The 23,228-nt window shown below is 38.6% G+C and overlaps 1 protein-coding gene across 6 annotated transcripts in view; it reads left to right on the forward strand.

Moving 5' to 3' along the window:
* Window positions 1-23,228, forward strand: part of HELQ (helicase, POLQ like) — a 508,107-nt gene that overhangs the window by 12,592 nt on the left and 472,287 nt on the right. For 3 of the 6 annotated variants that reach the window (XM_049885852.1, XM_049885853.1, XM_049885854.1), the window contains 6 exons: window positions 1,408-1,505; window positions 2,658-2,756; window positions 4,109-4,254; window positions 4,641-4,880; window positions 18,630-18,771; window positions 19,889-19,993. The exons of 1 other annotated variant lie outside the window; for it this stretch is intronic. In XM_049885852.1, the coding sequence (XP_049741809.1) occupies window positions 1,408-1,505; window positions 2,658-2,756; window positions 4,109-4,254; window positions 4,641-4,880; window positions 18,630-18,771; window positions 19,889-19,993 (830 nt within the window). Of the gene's footprint in view, window positions 1-1,407; window positions 1,519-2,657; window positions 2,757-4,108; window positions 4,255-4,640; window positions 4,881-18,629; window positions 18,772-19,888; window positions 19,994-23,228 lie in introns of those variants that run through there. 2 more of the 6 variants (XM_049885855.1, XR_007517639.1) reach the window with 2 other exon arrangements.

The following is a 23,228-nucleotide window of genomic DNA, read 5'->3' on the forward strand; positions in this document are numbered from 1 at the left end:
TCTTTAGCTTTTCCTTCTTGTTCTCCTTTGTAACACCTCTTTCTAAGCTTGTTCTTTATGTACATTTGTGTTACCATAGATTCCTCTTAGACATGCCCCTTATTTCCTACTTCATGCAATTTCTGCTAATTCTAATCTATACGTACGATTTCAGGTACTTCCTGTGTGCTGTGGCTCCCAATATGTGTTTCTAGCTTATACCTCTCTTTTGAGTAACATCATCTGCCAACTGGACAGCCGCACTTGAATATCCTATGAGCAGCTCAGATTCACCATTTCCAAACCTAAGTCATTTCCTTCAAACTCATTTTTCAGTCTGAATTCTCTGCCACTATTTTCCATTGGACTGAGTAAGCCAAAATCTTAGTCTTCACTCTTGCACAGCTATGAAATCCTAACTATTTTACTTCATTCATATATTTTCATAATTCCTCTTCACCTCTCTCTGTACTATTAAATATTTTAGTTCAGTTCTTCATCCTTTCTCACCTGGATTACTGCAGGTTACCAAGCTCTTCTGTCTGCCCTAGTCTTGATCACTGTATCTTTACCCAAACAAATCTGTCTTCTCTGGTGCATTTAGAATGATCTTCCCCAAATATAAGTCCAATTAGTCTACTGTTTAAAACTCTTTAATAACTTCCCTTTGTTTTCTGCATAAATTCCAAATTTCTTAGCACAACCTTTCTTGATTTGGCCCCATACTCACCTCTTTAGCTTCATAGTCCATCCTTATGGAAGGAGAAAGGAAAATATATATTCCCTATTTAATTATCTTCAGTGGTAATTCAAGACAAAAGTCAGTGCAGCAGTGAAGAAGCATTTGTTAACACTCCTTTGGTTTTTGATCTACTAGCTAAGTCCATAGAAAGCAGCCAGTTTGTACTGCCCAGGAAGTCACGCAGCTGCATAAGCTTCACTCCACTTTTATTTAAAACAACAACAACAGAAAGTTTATAACCTGATAGCAAGACCCCATAAAGAACTTTTCATGTGGTAAGAGTTTGGGACCAGCTCAGCCCTGTGTCCTACACTCTGCATCTATCTATAGCCATACCTGTGGAACATATGGTAACTCTTCATACAGGTGATCCACATAGTCCACAACAACCATATTTATACTCAGTATGCTTTGTTTAGAAGTTTAATGGACACCCCACTCTTTTGCCAAGTTTGAAATTATATAAAATTCTAAATAGTAACTTTCAGAACGCCTGAGGGTTTCATCCTTTGATTGCAAGATAACTACTCTGATGATATATTTGTATTTTTCTTACCCCTCTTCCCTTTCCCAAGTAACCCAGGAGGAATTCATAAAAAAACAAATGGGTCAAAATCACTAATACTATTATGATATACCAAATATATGATATACAAATTTTCCTCAATACTTTTTTTCTTTTTTAGAAACAACTCAAATTATTGGGATGAGCGCAACGTTAAATAACGTTGAAGACCTACAAGAGTTCCTTCAAGCGGAATATTACACCAATCAGTTTCGACCAGTATGTACCTAAGGTTTGCACTGTATTGATTTGTTGTGCACTCATCTTACTTAGAAATAAGAGTAGCTCATGTACTATATAAAAAATTTTGTTTAGTGTAATTCTATTCACCAGGACTATAGACTAATAAGAGTTTGTATATAGAGAATGTAAACTCCATGGGGCCACAGATCTTGGTTTGGGTCACTAATGTATCTACGCCATCGGGAACAGTACCTGGCCCATGGGCCCTAGGTCGATATTTACTGAATGAATAGTTATTGAATGAATTTTTCCAGGCCCATTCTATTTTTCCTCTAAGGTAAATTTTTCATTTAGCCAAACTTTAGCAAGACATGTTTTGAGTTATTGATATATAAAAGAAAAATTATCTTCAAATATTTATGTTTTGATAGTTATTTTTTAAATAAATTCAGACTTTACATGGAATTAATTTTAAACTTCTTAATAAGCAGCATTCCCACAATGTTTGAAGAAAGTCAACAAATAAATTTGTAGTTATTTGAAAGTATCTTATGTTCATATACTGTCTACAGTGCTGGTGTGTATGTTCTATGCCTAAATAGTTTTTCAGAGAATAATTTTTAAGAATCATCAAATTTTAATTTGAAATATTGTTTTTTTTTACGTTTGTACCAAATGTGAAAATTTTTAAGAGGTGTTTTCTGACTTTAATTTTCAAATTAGAGATTCTTCTTTTAAAAATGCAGTGACCTGTGGTTAAAAACTCTTTTTTGTCTACAAAAATTTAAATTAAAAGTAATATGGTGGTATTAGAATTCAAACCAGTAATCTTGGAGGGATAACACAAATAACACCTTAATTAAAGATGAAGAATGTGAACATTTTGACTTGTTTATACTGCTGCTTGTGACAAATACAAATGTCTGGTTTCCTATTGGATATGTGAATACCCAATTCATAAGTGTTTTTTTTAAGGATATTAACTGTTATTTTAATCTAGAGACAAAAAGAGACTTAAAAAAAAGGAAACGGTGAAGAAAGCTTATAAGTTGAAGCATGCTTTACATATTAGAAAAACTAAAATGTTTTTACAGCAATTTTTTTTTACAACATAATTTTATAAAATCTAGAACTCTTGAAAGAGGAATTCGTATCTGCTATTAATTTCAAATGTCCTTTTAATTCAAGGTTGAATTAAAAGAATATCTGAAAATAAACGATGAAATATATGAAGTTGACAGCAAAGCTGAGAATGGCATCACTTTTTCACGTCTCCTTAATTATAAGGTAACACTGATAACCTTTAAATCCAAGGTTCCCAAACTTTGTGCCAAGGTACCCTGGAGCACCATACAAGATTCAGCGTTTGACATCTGTTGGACACCGTGTAAACTATTGGTTCAAGATAGTTTCCACTTTCAACATTAGATCACACTACATTCCTTTCTATGACTTCAGATCTTTGTGAAATTGGATTTTTTGCAGTTGCTGTAATAATAAGCAAGTACCTTGCAAAAATCAGTATGAAATAGGAAACAAAGTCGGCAGTGTCCAGTCTGATCCCAAGGCCTGAAAGGCTGTGCAGTGCCCAAAAAGTGTACACATCCTGTCACTGAGCAGTTGTGGCTATTTCGGAATGAAATAAAAAAGATTTTTTTTCTTTGTATTGATATATATATTATTTATTCAAATGGCGACTAAGTTGTGTTATTAAGCTGTTTGTACCAAACTACCTAATAAGCAGAACTGTTAAGGTTATTTCTTTTGTCCTTGGGGTACCATGAATCAAGAAAACTTGGCAACCTTTTCCTTAAATGTTTAGTATCATTCAACAACAATTTACAAAACATACCAGTGAAACAAAGACAGTGGAAAATTTATGGACTATGTAGTTCACATATTGGTGTATAAAAATGTAAATATCTACCATTGTTGTATGACTTATATGAAGGATATTAAAAAGGGGGGAAAGGGGTTTGTTTTATAACAGTATGAATTCTATGAAGGTATATTATTCTAAAATCTTTATCTTAGTAAAGTCTAAGGAACTGAGGAGATTTTAAATAACTTTACATTTTTTTCTTCATGTTCTTTGAATTCGTGGTGTCTCCTTAAGGTCACAAAAATTGTTGTAATTCAGTGATAAATATCTTTTGTATTTCTGAAAATGTCCTTTAGTATGATTGTATCTGTGTTTTTGAAAACTCTCAGTAATGACAAAGGGTATATCTTATGTATGCAGTCCTTTGACTATTATCAGGATCAATTTGTGTTTCCGTGGACTCTTCTGTTCTGCTTTGGTAGAGATGGCATGCAGAGGGGTTATTAATAATGTTAGCTATTTTCACTTCTTTTTTGTTTTATTTTCACTTCTTTAATTCCTGTTCATTTAATTCTAGTTTTTTTTTTTTTTTAACTAAATATAGCTAACGAAACCCTAATAACCTAAAAGTGGGACTTAATGTTTAGATGTTTAATATAGATTTCATCATTTCTTTTAAATGATCAGATTTATTAAATAAGAAGTTTAAAATTATGTATGATTTTCTTACCTTTCAAGTCACATTGGTTAAAAAACAAAAATTGACAGACTTTAATAGTTACTAACTTCCTTGTTGCTCCATCTTGTTATTTTGCAGTATTCTGATTCCCTGAAAAAGATGGACCCTGATCGCCTGATAGCATTAGTAACAGAAGTTATTCCCAATTATTCCTGCTTACTTTTTTGTCCTACTAAGAAGAACTGTGAAAACGTAGCAGAAATGATATGCAAGTTTTTAAGCAAGTATGTTAATATTTTTAAAATATCATTCACAGGGGTCTGAACCTAGCATTCATGGATTCATAGGAAGTACAGGAATAAACTTCAGGAAGTCCATGAACCTTCTGAAATTATATGCAAAGTGGTGTGTTTATGTGAATATTTGTTTTTTTTTTAGCTTGCATCAGATTTTTCGCAAGACTCTATAATCCCCAAAAAGGTTGACAAAGACTACCTAACAGTTAATGAAGTCAGAATCGAAATTCTAAGAACATTTTATGTACTTACAGTAATAAAAGTAATGCAATTTTTAAAAAGAATATTTACATGGCATCTACTAAAATTAAAATGATAGGCACTTTGTCACTATAAGATCAAGGATTCATATTTCTAACATGTCTTTTTCCTAGGGGATATCTGAAACACAAGGAGGAAGAAAAGTATGAGGTGATTAAGAACTTGAAGAACGTCAGTGGTGGCAGCCTGTGTCCTGTTCTGAAGCGCACTATCCCGTTTGGAGTTGCCTATCACCATAGTGGTTTAACCAGTGAGGAGAGGAAGCTCTTGGAGGAGGCCTATTCCACAGGAGTTCTCTGTCTTTTTACCTGCACGTCCACCCTAGCAGCAGGTGTCAACCTACCAGCTCGTAGGTAAGATGGAAGAAGCCATTGGCCAGGCTCAAAACGTTTCAGTTCCTAACTTGCAAGGAGTTTTATTGTGGTTTACTCTTTCTCAGTAGTGGGTGATGATTTATCAAATGTTTTTTCAGCATTTTTTAAGTTGACTATTTTTTTTTCTTTTAATATTTTAATGAAAAATAACATTAATAGATTTCTTTCCTTCTTTCCATAGTTGAATTTGGTGTCAGTTATGATGCTAGTTGTAAGAAAAAGTTAACAAGTTTTTCATCTATTTCTATGATCTATAAATAACATAAGGTTTCCTTGAAACCCTGGAGATCTCATCCATAAAGCCATTTCAGTCTAATATCATTTTTTAATGCAGAATCTTGACTATCTTTTCAGTTACTATCAAAGTTGTCGCCCTATGCCTTAGTTTCCTAGGGCTGCTGTAACAAAATACTACTAAGTGAATGGTTTTAACAACAGGCACTTATTTTTTCACAATTCTAGTGGCTAGAAGTCCAAATCAAGGTCTCGGTCATGTCAGTTTGTTCTGGAGGCTTAGAGAAAAACTTTTCCGTACTCTCTCCTCGTTTGTGGTCAATGCTGGCAATCCTCAGTGCTCTTTTGCTTATAAGCAGATCCTCACAAACTGTGTTTCTGCTGTATGTCACCCTGTTTCAATGTCTGCCCTCCCCTTTTATAAGACAGCACTCAGAAGGAATTGGGATTATGATCTACCCTATTCCAGTATGACCTCATTTAACTTAATTGATAACAAAAGAAAAACTGTTTCCAAATAAGGTCACATTCACAGGTACAGGGGTTAGGACTTCAGTTTATCATTTCAGAGGACACAATTCAATCCATAGCAGCCTGTGTAATTGATTTTTGCTCCTCGTGATTTATCACTATGGGTTTTTTTTTGTTTTTCCTCCTAATATATGGTCAATTTTTATAAATCTTCCAGGAGTATTAAAGCACATATATTATTCTGTTGGATATGAAGTTCTGTATAGCGCAATGAGATCATACTTGTTAATTATTTTATCGACTCTATTTTCTTGCTATTTTTGGTTCCTTGATCTGTCAGTTTCAGAGAGATGTGTTAGTCTTCCATTGTAACTATGAATTTATCAGTTTCTCCTTTTTGTGTTTTTAGAAGTAATTGCTTTGTATATTTCAAAGCTACTTAGATATATAAAAGTTTACTACAAATATCTTATTGCTGAATTGTACTTTTTATCAATGTAATAGATCCCATGTTTTACTCATTTAATTATTTTGCTTTAATCACGACTAAAACCCGTTGCTGTCAAGCTGATTCCGACTTATAGTGTCCCACTAGGACAGGATAGAACACCCCATAGGGTTTCCAAGGAGCAGCTGGTGGATTCAAACTGCTGACCTTCTGGCTAGCAGCCAAGCTCTTAAGCACTGCACCATCAGGGCTCATTACTAGGACTGCATTTTTTCCCCAAGTAAATCTTTTGTCATTATTTTATTTTTCAACTTCTGTCACCAATTAAGTTCCCCACTATCAGACAATTGGAGAAAAAATTATAAAGTTATATATCCTATTTCTATTATTTCAGTAGTTACTCTTAAAATTCTAACGGTTGTAATCAAACATGTTTTTCTATCACTTTAGAATTAACCAATAATTATGTCCCCCTCCCCCCGAACAAAAGAATCTTAGCATTTGTATATTTTTCTGCTCTGCCACATTTACGTTACAATTACCTGGAATTTTAGTTTCAGATTTTTTATTTCATCTTATGGTCAATAATTATTTAACCCAAAAAAACCAAACCCATTGCCATCAAGTGGATTCTGAGTCATTGCGACCCTATAGGACAGAGCAGAACTGCCTGATAGAGTTTCCAAGGACCACCTGGTGGATTCGAACTGCCGACCTCTTGGTTAGAAGCCATAGCACTTAACCACTACACCACCAGGGTTTCCATAATTATTTAAAGTTACCTGTAAATTTTAAAGGTCCCTAGGTGACACAGTGATTAAGAGCCAAAGGTCGGCAGTTCAAATCCGCCAGCTCCTCCTTGGAAACCTTATGGGGCAATTTTGCTTTGTCATATACGGTCGCAATGAGTCGGAATCGACTTGACAGCAACAGGTTTGGTTTTTTAGGTTTCAGTGGCACACACGGTTTGTGCTTAACTGCTAACCTAAAGGTTGGCACTTGGAACCCACAGGCCTGGCAGTCTGCTTTCATTAAGATCGTTTTTAGTTGCGGTCAAGCTGATTCTGACTCATGACAACTCCACCTGTGTCAACATAGAACTATGCTATATAGAGTTTTCAAAGCTGTGGTGTTTCAGAAGCTAATCACCAGGCTTGTCTTCTGAGGTACTCCTGGGTGGGTTTGAACCACCAACCTTTGGGCTAGTAGTCTGTCACTTAACCATTTGCACCACCCAGGGACTTCTGTTAGAAGAATACAGCCAAGAAAACCCTATGGAACAGTTCTAATCTGTAACATATTGGGTTGCCATGAGTCAGAATTGACTTGATGGCATCTAACAACACTGCCTGTAAATTTTACTTGTTTTTTTGCTTACCACTGCCTCTTGTATCCCATATCTTCCTTCTGTGTTCATTTTTTTAAAAATTTTATTGTTCTTTAAGTGAAAGTTTACAAATCAAGTCAGTCTCTCATACAAAAATTTATATAAACCTTGCTTTCTATATACTCCTAGTTGCTCTCTCCCCCTAATGAGACAGCACACTTCTTCTCTCCACCCTCTATTTTTGTGTCTGTTCAGCCAGCTTCTGACCCCCTTTGCCTTCTCATCTCCCTCCAGACAGGAGCTGCCCACATAGTCTCATGTGTCTACTTGATCCAAGAAGCTCACTCCTCCCCAATATCATTTTCTAACCCATAGTCAAGTCGAGTCCCTGTCTGAAGAGTTGGCTTTGGGAATGGTTCCTGCCCTGGGCCAACGGAAGGTCTAGCGACCATGACCTCCAGGGTCTTTCTAGTCTCAGTCAGACCATTAAGCCTGGTCTTTTTATGAGAATTTGAGGTCTGCATCCCATTGTTCTCCTGCTCCCTCAGGGGTTTTCTGTTGTGTTCCCTGTCAGGGCAGTCAGGCACCATCTAGTTCTTCTGGTCTCAGGCTGATGTAGTCTCTGGCTTATGTGGCCCTTTCTGTCTCTTGAGCTCATAATTGTCTTTGGTGTTCTTCATTCTCCATTGCTCCAGGTGATCTGTGTTCATTTTTAATTTTGCTGTTCTTGAGTAATTTTTTAGAGTCTTTGCATAGCTAAGATGTCCTTATTTTCACCTCACACTTTAACACTTTGCTGGGAAAAGAACTCTGACTTCAATTATTTTCCTTAGAAGATTTTATAGATATTGCTGTATGTCTTCTAGGAGGCAAGATTGCTGATTTTTGTTTTTGCGTGGGTTTGCCGTTTTTTTTTTCCCCTCTCCAGAAGCTTGTCAGCTTTTTCCTTAAAATTTTAGCATGATGTATAGTAATAATCGCAGCTATTGCATCTCCTGCTCCCCCTCTTGAGCATTGGCCATATGCCAGGCTGTACAGTAACTGCTTTACATGCACTTACCTATTGGCTCCTCACAGCAACTCTGAGGAAGGTTGGATTTTATTATCCACGTGTTATAGAAGGGAAAACTGAGGTGCCGAACAATTAAATAACTTGCCCAACTTCACTCCTCAAGTGAGTTTCAAAGCCAAAATTCGAACCTAGGAAGTCTAATTCTACCCAACTCTTAGCTGCTTTCTGAAGATTTAACACTAGAGTGGATGCTTTCAGTGTAAAGCCTTATGCCTTTCTTCAGCTCAGAGTAATTTTTCCCTGTTATTTCTTCGTTTCTTTCCTTCTATTGTCTCTGTTCTCTGCTTTTTTTTTATTAACTTTTATTGAGCTTCAAGTGAACGTTTACAAATCAAGTCAAACTGTCACATATAAGTTTATATACACCTTACTCCGTACTCCCACTTGCTCTCCCCCTAATGAGTCAGCCCTTCCAGTCTCTCCTTCCGTGACAATTCTGCCAGCTTCCAACTCTCTCTATCCTCCCATCCCCCCTCCAGACAGGAGATGCCAACACAGTCTCAAGTGTCCACCTGATACAAATAGCTCACTCTTCATCAGCATCTCTCTCCTACCCACTGTCCAGTCCCTTTCATGTCTGATGAGTTGTCTTCGGGAATGGTTCCTGTCCTGGGCCAACAGAAGGTTTGGGGACAATGACCGCCGGGATTCCTCTAGTCTCAGTCAGACCATTAAGTATGGTCTTTTTATGAGAATTTGGGGTCTGCATCCCACTGATCTCCTGCTCCCTCAGGGGTTCTCTGTTGTGCTCCCTGTCAGGGCAGTCATCGATTGTGGCCAGGCACCAACTAGTTCTTCTGGTCTCAGGATGATGTAGGTCTCTGGTTCATGTGGCCCTTTCTGTCTCTTGGGCTCATAGTTATCGTGTGACCTTGGAGTTCTTCGTTCTCCTTTGATCCAGGTGGGTTGAGACCAATTGATGCATCTTAGATGGCCGCTTGTTAGCATTTAAGACCCCAGACGCAACATTTCAAAGTGGGATGCAGAATGTTTTCATAATAGAATTATTTTGCCAATTGACTTAGAAGTCCCCTTAAACCGTGGTCCCCAAACCCCCGCCCTTGCTCCACTGACCTTTGAAGCATTCAGTTTATCCCGGAAACTTCTTTGCTTTTGGTCCAGTCCAGTTGAGCTGACCTTCCGTGTATTGAGTATTGTCCTTCCCTTCACCTAAAGCAGTTCTTATCTACTAACTAATCAGTAAAAAACCCTCTCCCTCCCTCCCCACCTCGTAACCACAAAAGTATGTGTTCTTCTCAGTTTATACTATTTCTCAAGATCTTATAATAGTGGTCTTATACAATATTTGTTCTTTTTCCTCTGACTAATTTCGCTCAGCGTAATGCCTTCCAGGTTCCTCCATGTTATGAAATGTTTCACAGATTCGTCACTGTTCTTTATCGATGCGTAGTATTCCATTGTGTGAATATACCACAATTTATTTATCCATTCATCCGTTGATGGACACCTTGGTTGCTTCCATCTTTTTGCTATTGTAAACAGAGCTGCAATAAACATGGGTGTGCATATATCTGTTTGTGTGAAGGCTCTTGTATCTCTAGGGTATATTCCGAGGAGTGGGATTTCTGGGTTGTATGGTAGTTCTATTTCTAACTGTTTAAGATAACGCCAGATAGATTTCCAAAGTGTTTGTACCATTTTACATTCCCACCAGCAGTGTATAAGAGTTCCAATCTCTCTGCAGCCTCTCCAACATTTATTAGTTTGTGTTTTTTGGATTAATGCCAGCCTTGTTGGAGTGAGATGGAATCTCGTCGTAGTTTTAATTTGCGTTTCTCTAATGGCTAATGATCGAGAGCATTTTCTCATTTATCTCTTAGCTGCCTGAATATCTTCTTTAGTGAAGTGCGTGTTCGTATCTTTTGCCCACTTCTTGATTGGGTTGTTTGTCTTTTTGTGGTTGAGTTTTGACAGAATCATATAGATTTTAGAGATCAGGCGCTGGTCGGAGATGTCATAGCTGAAAATTCTTTCCCAGTCTGTAGGTGGTCTTTTTACTCTTTTGGTGAAGTCTTTAGTTGAGCACAGGTGTTGGGTTTTTAGGAGTTCCCAGTTATCTGGTTTCTCTTCATCATTTTTGGTAATGTTTTGTATTCTGTTTATGCCTTGTATTAGGGCTCCTAAGGTTGTCCCTATTTTTTTGTTCCATAATCTTTATCGTTTTAGTCTTTATGTTTAGGTCTTTGATCCACTTGGAGTTAGTTTTTGTGCATGGTGCGAGGTATGGGTTCTGTTTCATTTTTTTGCAAATGGATATGCAGTTATGCCAGCACCATTTGTTAAAAAGACTATCTTTTCCCCAATTAACTGACACTGGGCCTTTGTCAAATATCAGCTGCTCATATGTGGATGGATTTATATCTGGGTTCTCAATTCTGTTCCATTGGTCCATGTGTCTGTTGTTGTACCAGTACCAGGCTGTTTTGACTACTGTGGCTGTATAATAGGTTCTGAAATCAGGTAGAGTGAGGCCTCCCACTTTCTTCTTCTTTTTCAGTAATGCTTTACTTATCCGAGGCTTCTTTCCCTTCCATATGAAGTTGGTGATTTGTTTCTCTATCACATTAAAAAATGACATTGTAATTTGGATCAGAAGTGCATTGTATGTATAAATGGCTTTTGGTCAAATAGACATTTTTCCTATGTTAATTCTTCCTATCCATGAGCACGGTATGTTTTTCCCCTTAAGTATGTCCTTTTTAATTTTTTGTAGTAGTACTTTGTAATTTTCTTTGTATAGGTCTTTTACATCTTTGGTAAGATTTATTCCTAAGTATTTTATCTTCTTGGGGGCTACTGTGAATGGTATTGATTTGGTTATTTCCTCTTCGATGTTCTTTTTGTTGATGTAGAGGAATCCAAGTGATTTTTCTATGTTTATCTTATAACCTGAGGCTCTGCCAAACTCTTGTATTAGTTTCAGTAGTTTTCTGGAGGATTCCTTAGGGTTTTCTGTGTAGAAGATCATGTCATCTGCAAATAGAGATAATTTTACTTCCTCCTTGCCAATCCGGATGCCCTTTATTTCTTTGTCTAACCTAATTGCTCTGGCTAGGACCTCTAGCACAGTGTTGAATAAGAGCGGTGATAAAGGGCATCCTTGTCTGGTTCCCGTTTTCAAGGGAAATGCTTTCAGGCTCTCTCCATTTAGAGTGATGTCGGCTGTTGGCTTTGTATAGATGCCCTTTATTATGTTGAGGAATTTTCCTTCAATTGCTATTTTGGTGAGAGTTTTTATCATAAATGGGTGTTGGACTTTGTCAAATGCCTTTTCTGCATCAATTGATAAGATCATGTGGTTTTTGTCTTTTGTTTTATTTATATGGTGGATTACATTAATGGTTTTTCTAATATTTAACCAGCCTTGCATACCTTGTATAAATCTAATTTTTTTTTTTTAGATCATGGTGGATTAATTTTTTGATATGTTGTTGAATTCTATTGGCTAGGATTTTGTTGAGGGTTTTTGTATCTATGTTCATCAGGGATATAGGTCTGTAATTTTCTTTTTTTGTGATGTCTTTACCTGGTTTTGGTATCAGGGAGATGGTGGCTTCATAGAATGAGTTAGGTAGTATTCCGTCATTTTCTATGCTTTGAAATACCTTTAGTAGTAGTGGTGTTATCTCTTCTCTGAAAGTTTGGTAGAACTCTGCAGTGAAGCCATCCGGGCCAGGGCTTTTTTTTGTTGGGAGTTTTTTGATTACCGTTTCAATCTCTTTTTTTGTTATGGGTCTATTTAGTTGTTCTACTTCTGATTGTGTTAGTTTAGGTAGGTAGTGTTTTTCTAGGAATTCATCCATTTCTTCTAGGTGTGCAAATTGGTTAGAGTACAATTTTTTGTAATAATCTGATATGATTCTTTTAATTTCAGTTGGGTCTGTTGTGATGTGGCCCATGTCGTTTCTTATTCGGGTTATTTGTTTCCTTTCCTGTATTTCTTCAGTCAGTCTAGCCAATGGTTTATCAATTTTGTTAATTTTTTCACCAAAGAACCAGCTTTTGGCTTTGTTAATTCTTTCAATTGTTTTTCTGTTCTCTAATTCATTTAGTTCAGCTCTAATTTTTATTATTTGTTTTCTTCTGGTGCCTGATGGATTCTTTTGTTGCTCACTTTCTATTTGTTCAAGTTGTAGGGACAGTTCTCTGATTTTGGCTCTTTCTTCTTTTTGTATGTGTGCATTTATCGATATAAATTGACCTCTGAGCACTGCTTTTGCTGTGTCCCAGAGGTTTTGATAGGAAGTATTTTCATTCTCGTTGCGTTCTATGAATTTCCTTATTCCCTCCTTAATGTCTTCTATAACCCAGTCTTTTTTCAGCAGGGTATTGTTCAGTTTCCAAGTATTTGATTTCTTTTCCCTAATTTTTCTGTTATTGAATTCCACTTTTATGGCCTTGTGGTCTGAGAAGATGCTTTGTAATATTTCGATGTTTTGGATTCTGCAAAGGTTTGTTTTATGACCTAATATGTGATCTATTCTAGAGAATGTTCCATGTGCGCTAGAAAAAAATATATACTTTGCAGCAGTTGGGTGGAGAGTTCTGTATAAGTCAATGAGGTCAAGTTGGTTGATTGTTGTAATTGGGTCTTCCGTGTCTCTATTGAGCTTCTTACTGGATGTCCTGTCCTTCTCCGAAAGTGGTGTGTTGAAGTCTCCTACTATAATTGTGGAGGTGTCTATCTCACTTTTCAATTCTGTTAAAATTTGATTTATGTATCTTGCAGCCCTGTCATTGGGTACATAAATATTTAATATGGTTATATCTTCCTGGTCAATTGTCCCTTTTATCATTATGTGGTGGCCTTCTTTATCCTTTGTGGTGGATTTAAGTTTAAAGTCTATTTTGTCAGAAATTAATATTGCTACTCCTCTTCTTTTTTGCTTATTGTTTGCTTGATATAGTTTTTTCCATCCTTTGAGTTTTAGTTTGTCTGTGTCTCTAAGTCTAAGGTGTGTCTCTTGTAGGCAGCATATAGACGGATCGTGTTTCTTTATCCAGTCTGAGACTCTCTGTCTCTTTCTTGGTGCATTTATTCCATTTACATTCAGCGTAATTATAGAAAAGTAAGTGTTTAGTGTTGTCATTTGATGCCTTTTTATGTGTTGTTGACAGTTTCATTTTTCCACTTACTTCTTTGTGCTGAGACGTTTTTCTTTGTAAATTTTGTGTTCCTCATTTTCATAGTATTTGACTTTATGTTTGCTGAGTCGTTACGTTTTTCTTGGTTTTCGTTTTGAGTTATGGGGTTGTTATACCTCTTTGTGGTTACCTTAATATTTACCCCTATTTTTCTAAGTAAAAACCTAACTTGTATTGTCCTATATCGCCTTGTATCCCTCTCCATATGGCAGTTCTATGCCACCTGTATTTAGTCCCTCTTTTTGATTATTGTGATCTTTTACAAATTGACTTCAATGATTCTCTGTTTTGAGCGTTTTTTTTTTTTTTTTAATTAATCTTAATTTGTTTTTGTGATTTCCCTATTTGAGTTGATATCAGGATGTTCTGTTCTGTGACCTTGTGTTGTGCTGGTATCTGATATTATTGGTTTTCTGACCAAACAATTTCCTTTAGTATTTCTTGCAGCTTTGGTTTGGTTTTTGCAAATTCTCTAAGCTTGTGTTTATCGGTAAATATCTTAATTTTGCCTTCATATTTCAGAGAGAGTTTTGCTGGATATATGATCCTTGGCTGGCAGTTTTTCTCCTTCAGTGCTCTGTATATGTCATCCCATTGCCTTCTTGCCTGCATGGTTTCTGCTGAGTAGTCTGAACTTATTGATTCTCCCTTGTAGGAGACCTTTCTTTTCTCCCTGGCTGCTTTTAAAATTTTCTCTTTATCTTTGGTTTTGGCAAGTTTGATGATAATACATCTTGGTGTTTTTCTTTTTGGATCAATCTCAAATGGGGTTCGATGAGCATCTTTGATAGATATCCTTTCGTCTTTCATGATGTCAGGGAAGTTTTTTGTCAGCAGATCTTCAACTCTTCTCTCTGTGTTTTCTGTCCTCCCTCCCTGTTCTGGGACTCCAATCACACACAAGTTATCCTTCTTGATAGAGTCCCACATGATTCTTAGGGTTTCTTCATTTTTTTAAATTCTTTTATCTGATTTTTTTTTAGCTATGTTGGTGTTAATTCCCTGGTCCTCCAGATTTCCCACTCTGCATTCTAATTGCTCGAGTCTGCTCCTCTGACTTCCTATTGCGTTGTCTAATTCTGTAATTTTATTGTTAATCTTTTGGATTTCTACATGCTGTCTCTCTGTGGATTCTTGCAACTTATTAATTTTTCCACTATGTTCTTGAATAATCTTTTTGAGTTCTTCAACAGTTTTATCAGTGTGTTCCTTGGCTTTTTCTGCAGTTTGCCCTATTTCATTTCTGAGGTCATCCCTGATGTCTTGAAGCATTCTGTAAATTAGTTTTTTATATTCTGTATCTGATAATTCCAGGATTGTATCTTCATTTGGGAAAGATTTTGATTCTTTTGTTTGGGGGGTTGTAGAAGCTGTCATGGTCTGCTTCTTTGTGTGGTTTGATATCGACTGCTGTCTCCGAGCCATCAGATATTGTAGTGATTTATTCTATATTTGCTCACTGAGTCTTATCTCGTTTTGTTTTCTTTCAATATACGTGCATGGGCTACTAGATTGTGCTGTCTTGATTGTTGTAGCCCTTGACTTACTTATGACCTATTACCAGGTGGTTTGGGCTGTTACCAGATATATATGCCTGAGTCCATTCACTATTCTTGAGTAGAATCTGATTTTGGGTCATCAAGTTTGTGATGCACTCTAACACCTATCCACCTTGAGAAGTAGTGGTGATAGTTGTGTGCACCAGATTCTATTAGCAGCTGGGGTTCACAGTCCAGCGGGGGCAGGATGCTGACAGGCTTCACCCAAGTGTCAGTGAGGTAGGTGTATCTCTATTCCTAAAGCACCTTGGTGGGAGGGCTCTGCAGCTGTACCTTAGGCCCCCAGTGCAAGTACCTCTACAGATTGGTAGGTGTCACCCTCCTTAGACGCCTAAGGCCAGAGCCTAGGTGGTCTGGAGGGAGCTTCAGCCTTCAGTTCCCTGTTGTGGGTCAGTGAGGGCTCTGTTGAATACGCAGAGATATCAGACCTGGGAAACTTGTTTTTCCAGTAAATCCACTGAAAAAAAATGCAGTCAGATCCCTATCAGAAATGCCTTTGCATTATAATAGCCACCTTGTTCCCTGTACGATGAAAGCCCAAGACTTTGGATCACATATGCTTGGCTGGAGCTGGTTCTGTGTTTTTAGTCCAATTAGGGAAGGATTTTTGGTCCCTGGGTTTTTTGTGGTTTCTTCTCTCAGGCTGGAAGAATGGGTTAGGAAAAGACCAAGAAAAAAAAGGGAAAAGAAAAGCCGCGTAGCAGTTCTCCCTCTGGCTCAGGAAATTCCAATGTTAATGAAGCCGCCTGGGAAGGGGAGGGGAAGGTTCAGAAAAACAGGAGAGAGAAGCACCCCGGAATATAGACAAAGTTACTTATCTTGCTTGGGATGACTATTTTATCTGAGATTCCCGAGGGGCGTGTCAGCTATGTGTGCTGGCTGGGTAGAGATTACCCCCGAGGGTCAGGCCTGCAGAAGCCGTGGTCAGTTCCTCCGCTGCCAGTCCAAAGTCCAGCGTCAACGTTACCCGGCTGGGATGCTTCAAAACCAGTCTCTGCCTCCCGGGGACTTCTCCTCCCGCCAGCCGCGTCGCTGCGCCACCCGCGCGGACGGGCTGGGCCCCCTGCCGAGGTCAGTTCAGGGGGGTAGGGCTGCACCCCGTGTTTGCGCCGTGACAGGATGCCTGCTCCGCTCCCCTGCGCCCAGTCCAAAGCCCGGCGCCAAGGTTCCCCGGCTGGAACACTGCACTCCCAGCTCCAAAACCAGTCACTGCCTCCCGGGGACTTCTCCTCCTGCCAGCTGCCTCACCGCCCCAACTGCGCGGACCGGCTGGGCCCCCTCCCGGGGGCAGTTCAGGTGGTTAGGGCTGTGCCCCGTGTCACAGGATGTCCTGCTCAGCTCCCCTGCGCCCAGTCCAAAGCCCCGCGCCAAGGTTCCCTGGCTGGGACGCTGCACTCCCGGCTCCAAAACCAGTTGCTGCCTCCCGGTGACTTCTCCTCCCGCCAGCCATGTCGCGGCGCCGCTCGCGCGGACGGGCTGGGTCCCCTCCTGAGGTCAGTTCAGGGTCGTAGGGCTGCGCCCCGTGTTTGCGCCATCACAGGATGTTGTGTTCAGCTCCCCTGGGCCCAGTCCTAAGCCCGGCGCCAAGGTTACCTGACTGGGACGCTGGCTCCAGGCTCTGAAAACAGTCTCTGCCTCCCCATAGTTGTTCGTTCTCCGTCTCTGTCACTCAGGTCAATTCTTTAAATCTGTGTTTGTTGTTCAGGGTTCGTAGATTGTCATGTATGTGATCGATTCACTTGGTTTTCCGAGTCTTTGTTGCAAGAGGGATCCGAGGTAGCGTCTACCTAGTCAGCCATCTTGGCCCCCCTGAGTATTTCCTCTGTTCTCTGCTTTTGTCACTTCAGTTAGAAAGGTTTGAGGCGTCTCAGACTGAGCTTGCTTATCTCTTAACTTTTCTTACACATTCTTTCATCTATTTAAGGGATGTGATTTCTTCAATTTTGCTTTCCATATAACAAAATCGGTTTCTAACTGTGTCTGTTGTGTTCATTTATTATTCAGTTTTCCTATTGAAATTTCAAATGAAATAAATTTTTTTTTTTAATTTCACAGGAACTCTTTCTTCTTTTACTGCTCTTTCTATATGACAGCCTATTCTTAATATTGTGAATACAGTATTCTTTGGAATTTCTCTGTGGATGGAATTTTTTGAAAGTTCTCTCCTATTGTCTGTATTATCTGCTCTGTCAGTTATTTGTTCTGTACATTTTTGTTGTTTTCTTTTATGTCATTAGTTTTCTTCAAGTCTTTGAAAATCTTGGCTGTTAGGGAGATTTATGAATAAAGGACTAGGTTGATTAGTATAGGTAAATGGCATAGGTTTTCTCTTGTCTATGAACATAAAGGAAACTCTGGTGGCATAGTGGTTAAGTGCTACGGCTGCTAATCAAAAGATCAGCAGTTTGAATCCACCAGACTGATTGCAGGCTGATTTTGTACAGGATTAAAATTGCCATTTTTATAGGTCAAAAACAATTGAAATCTGCAATTTCATATAGTTTAAAGTTAAAGCAATATAAATTCATAAATTTGTGTTGTTACTTTATGGTCAAATTTTTCATTTATGGGGTATAAAATTTTAAAGGTTTTGAGACTGTTGGTGTATTGAGTTGATCATAAACTTTGCAGTTAGGCAGACTTGGGTTCAGATCATGATTTTGGGACTTAAAACTTTGTGGTTGGAAAACCTGGTGGTGTAGTGGTTAAAACCTACAGCTGCTAACCAGAAGGTCAACAGTTTGAATCCACCAGCTGCTCCTTGGAAACCCTAGGAGGCAGCTCTACTCTTTCCCATAGGGTTGCTATGAGTCAGAATCAACTTGATGGCAGTGAGTTTCTTTTTTTGGCTAACTTTGTGGTTTGGGGTAAGTCACAACTTGTCTGAGCTTCAGTTAACCCCTTTATACTAAAAAAAAAAAAAAGGATAATATTACCAAGAATTTTGTAAGAATTACAGATAATGCATGTAAGGGACCTAGGACATCATAAAAAAAAAACAAAGACCAAACCCAGTGCCGTCAAGTCAATTCTGACTCATAGTGACCCTATAGGACAGGGTAGAACTGCCCCCTAGAGTTTCCAAGGAGCACCTGGCAGATTCAAACTGCCGACCCTTTGGTTAGCAGCCATAGCATTTAACCACTACACCACCAGGGTTTCCAAGGACATCATAGAGTCTTGGTAAATGGTAAAAAAAGCTGCTAACCAAAAGGTCAGCAGTTCAGATCCATCAGGCACTCCTTGGAAACCATATGGGGCAGTTCTACTCTGTCCTATGGGGTCCCTATAAGTCAGAATCGACTCGACCGCAACGTGTTAGGTTTTATAATTTTGACTTAATAAGCCATTAAATGTAATGTCACAAATATATAATGAAATGAAGAGTTAAAAGTAGATGCTATTGCTATAGATGGAGTGTCAATTTTAATTAATTTTATCAATTTCACAGAGTTATTTTAAGAGCCCCGTATGTTGCCAAGAAATTTTTAAAGAGGAATCAATATAAACAGATGATCGGCAGAGCTGGCCGTGCTGGAATAGATACTGTTGGGGAGAGTATCCTTATCTTGCAAGAAAAAGACAAGCAACAGGTAATACTGTCTGGTTGTTTGGCCTCTTATTCTTGGTCTTCGGTCTAGCCCTTTTGTGAGGTCATTTATTCAAAATTAATTATCAATCTTCCCTTAAATGATGCACCCTTCTCCGATTAGTTTGGGTACTTTTGGATTTCAGTCACACAATGAAAAAGAAGTTCTTTATCTTTTTCCATTTTCATGCGGAATCTTGTTAAATTCTTATTCTTTTGTCTTTATGTTTTTTGTTCCTCCCCGACACCGCCTCCACAAGATTTATACCAAGTGTAACCTTTTTATACCTATTTATACCAAGTATAACCTTCACACATTAATTTTTTTTACCAGTCCAATGGTTGGAATATTTTATTATCATTAAAACTATTCTAGGGTGAATGTAGAAGGAATATTTTTAAAACAGAGATGACCGGAAATGCCTTGCTATAAGATCAGGTTTTTCTTTTCTCTTTTCTCTTTCACTCTAAGATAGAAACAGTACCTGGGGAAGTTAATTACCTACCATTGGGTGGAGCCCTGGTGGTGCAGCGGTTAAGAGCTACAGCTGCTAACCAAAAGGTCAGCAGTTTGAATCTATCAGCCACTCCTTGGAAACCCTGTGGGGCAGTTCTGCTCTGTCCTGTAGGGTCTCTGTGGGTCCAAAACAGTCCACAGGGGCAGCACTGTCCTGGTGAAAAGGCACCTGCTGATTACTTACCTGTTGCCACCCCTGCCCATCTTTGTCTTTTTTTTTTTTGATTGTAGTAAACATATAGGAGGTAACAAAACATTTGCCATTTCTATGTTCTTCACGTGTACTGTTCAGTCACATTCATTACATTCACTATATTGTTCAACCATTGTCATTAAAAGTTCCTGAATTTTTCCATCACCCTTAACAGAAGCTCTGTGTCTCCTAAGCATTATGCCTTCATTCCCCCTCTTTCCAACCCACCCCTGGTAACCACTAAATAAACTTTGATCTCTATATGCTTGCCTATTCTAGATATTTCATACAAGTGGGATCATACACTATATGTCCTTTTGTGACTGACTTATTTCACTCAGCATAATGTTTTCAAGGGAGCATCACTTATTTTTTATAACACAAAATATAATATTGCTTTAATTTTTGTAGGTATTGGAGTTAATAAACAGTCCATTGGAAAACTGTTATAGCCACCTTGTTCAGGAATTCACCAAGGGAATCCAAGCGTTATTTCTCTCTTTGGTTGGTTTGAAGGTATTTTAAAATATTTCTTAATCTTATTACCATCACCTGAAATAATAGATGTTAAAAAGTTATGTAAACTGTAAAGTATGGAAGAAATGCTAACTTCTAATCTATGGAAAGGAGCAGTCTATGACATGATAAATCTGCATCTGGATTTATATATATATTTTAATCCTTTGAGTTATAAGGAATATGAAAAATCAACAAATCATATAATTGGGCATCCATTGTATTTAGAGGACTTTGGTGGATTCTGTGGCACATACAAGGAACTCTAAAGATACGGGTCCTGATGTGGGATAATCTAGCACCTCTCCCCTTATTAAGGGGAAGGTTCACCTGTAGTCCTGTGACCATTCGAGGATATTACGGACATTTGTGGGATTAGTATAGCCTTTATCAGGCAGAAAAGCATGATGGAAAAACACTCTCCTAAGATTAGAAATTAGCTCCCTTTTTTAGGGTTACTCCTGAGTTAAATCTTTTTTTAGGGTTATTTTGAGTTAAATAATTTACCCAAGGGCTCTTAGCCAGAAGGATGTAAAGCTAGGTTTTGAATTCAGGTTTGACTGACTATAAAGCCAGTACTCATATTCCATCATACAGTCTGCCTTCATTAACATCAACAGTTTAAGTGAAAATGTAAAGGGGAACTGATAAGTAAAAGAGATATCACAAAGCATAGTTTGATGATGCTGCAGGTAAATAGTGTAATCATTATGTCCTCTGTCAATTTAGAAAAGGAAGAAAAGGGATTCGTGCTGGGTATTGAGGGAGAGGAAACCCTGGTGGCGTAGTGGTTAAGTGCTATGGCTGCTAACCAAAGGGTCAGCAGTTTGAATCCGCCAGGCGCTTCTTGGAAACTCTATGGGGCAGCTCTACTCTGTCCTATAGGGTCGCTATGAGTTGGAATAGACTCAACAGCACTGGGTTTGGTTTTTTTTTTTTTTTTTTTTTGGTTATTGAAGGAGATACAGTTTTTAGATAAACACAAGGAAGGGAAAAGCCATTCCAGGTAGTTAAAATAGGAAGAAAGATAAGAAAGCTTAACAAAGTGAGAGGGTTTATACTACTTCATTACAAGAGTTACTGTAAAAGCTATAATGATCAGGACAGTGTGGTACTGGTGCAAAGATAGACATGTAGGTCAGTGGATCAGTGAGTCCAGAAATAGATCCACACATGTATAGTTACTTTTCAACAAAAGTGCCAACGAATTCAACAGAGAAAGGATAGTCTTCGACAGATTGTGCTAGAACAACTGGACATCCATATGGAATTTAAGACATTAACCTCTTATCTTACCCTGTACAAAAAATTTTAAATGGATCACAGATCTAAATGTAAAAGCTATAATAAAACTTCTAGTAGAAAATATAGGAGAAAAATTTTTGTTGCCTTGGGTTAGGCAAAGATATCTAAAATGGGAACCATGGTGGGGCAGGGAGTAAGTCAATTAAACAGACGTCGTCAAAATTAAAAACTTCTTCTCTTCAAAGACACTGCTGAAAAAAATTAAAAGGGTATCCACAGATGGGGAAAATATTCATAATACGTATATCTGACAAATATACACATGTCATGGGTTTGTTGTTAGGTGCTGTCGAGTTGATTCTGACTTATAGTGACCCTACATGCAACAGAACAAAGCACTGCCCAGTCCTGCGCCATCCTCACAATATGTCGTGGGTTAGGACTCAGCAAAAGGCAGTCCTCCACCATCAATTAGGAGGGAGTTGGAACTTCACTTGAGGCTGGAGCATTTAGAGAAACAGGGAGATTGGGAGAGCTGAGTTGGCCATATACGTGAGGTTTTACAGGCCTGGCAAGGCAAGATCCACAGGTTACACAGTCATTCCAAATCTGCTTTTAGCAGTTGCAGTGCAACGGCAAGAAGTCCAGGCAGCAGTTGGTTCAGGATGGAAGCAGGTGGGCAGCTGTCATCCAAACCTTTCTATAGGTGGCAGAACTCAAGCTCTTGGGCCTAGTCCTAAAAAAAGAGGCCATCAGTGTTCCCTTTTCCTCTCGATGTAGGGGCTCCCAATAGGACTGTCGTGCAAGAGGGCTGGGATTCTAGACAGGATGATTAACCCTGAAAACCTTTAGAGCTGAAATTGAAGCAGAAATCAAGTCCGCTGGTAGAACAGAGGTGAGAGGGAAGAAGGGCACGATCTATGATTTGGGCAGTATGAGGTCAGGGAGCAGAAGTATAGAGGTGAACATTCCTGGAAACACCAGGGCCCCGCTTTGATATGAGAGAAGGAGACTTCAGGAGTTAATAAGAGACTATAACAGTTGTTCTTGGGTCACAGGATCCAGGGTGCCTCTATTTATGTTTCATATACTCTGCCAGACACTTTTCTTGTTTAATCCCTGATTCTTACATGCCTTTGAATTAAAACCAAAAAAAACCCCTGCTGTCGAATCAATTCCAACTCATAGCAACCCTATAGGACAGAGTAGAACTGCCCCATAGAGTTTCCAAGGAGCGCCTGGTTAGCGGCCATAGCTCTTAACCACTATGCCACCAGGGTTTCCGCCTTTGAATTAAGTAATATTATTTCCCTTTTATGAGTAAAGAATCTGAGGCTAGCAGAGATAAGTTGTACAGACTGGCTTACTGCGCTCGCACACTCTAGTCCATGCTACTGCAGCCTCTTGCCTGGATCACTGCAGTAGTCTAACTGGTCTCCTTGCATCCATACCACGCTGCCTTCCCACATCCCTTCCAAATAATTCTCCACATAGAGTGATCTTTTCAAAACGCAAATATGGTTACATAATCCCCTTCTGCTTCAAATTTGTCAGTGGTTTCCCATTGCTTTTAGGATTAAGGCCAAATTCTTCCTCAGTGGTCTACCACGGTAGATGTGGCCTCTGCCTCTTTGTCTAGCCTCTTACCAGCTTTCACATGCTCTGCACTGCAGACACACTGACCTTCTTTTTCAGTTTCTCAAACATGCTGTGCTGCTTCCTACCCCAGTGTCTCTAATCCTGGAACTCTCCCATTTTCCCTCTCCATCTCTGGTTTCCCTCTCATCCCACTTCTTTGTCTAGTTAACTCCTACTCAACCTTCAGATCTTAGCTTAACCATCGCTTCTGCATGGAAGACTTCGCTGTGCCTCTGAGTCCATCCTATTGAATATGCTTTTATAGAATCTTACCCTTTCCTTTAATCACCTCTCAGTTTGTCACTGTATTCTTTTTAACACAATTATTTGGTTAATAACTTGACTGGCATGT

The sequence above is a fragment of the Elephas maximus genome, chromosome 5, assembly GCF_024166365.1.
Source record: "Elephas maximus indicus isolate mEleMax1 chromosome 5, mEleMax1 primary haplotype, whole genome shotgun sequence".
Lineage (NCBI taxonomy): Eukaryota > Metazoa > Chordata > Mammalia > Proboscidea > Elephantidae > Elephas > Elephas maximus.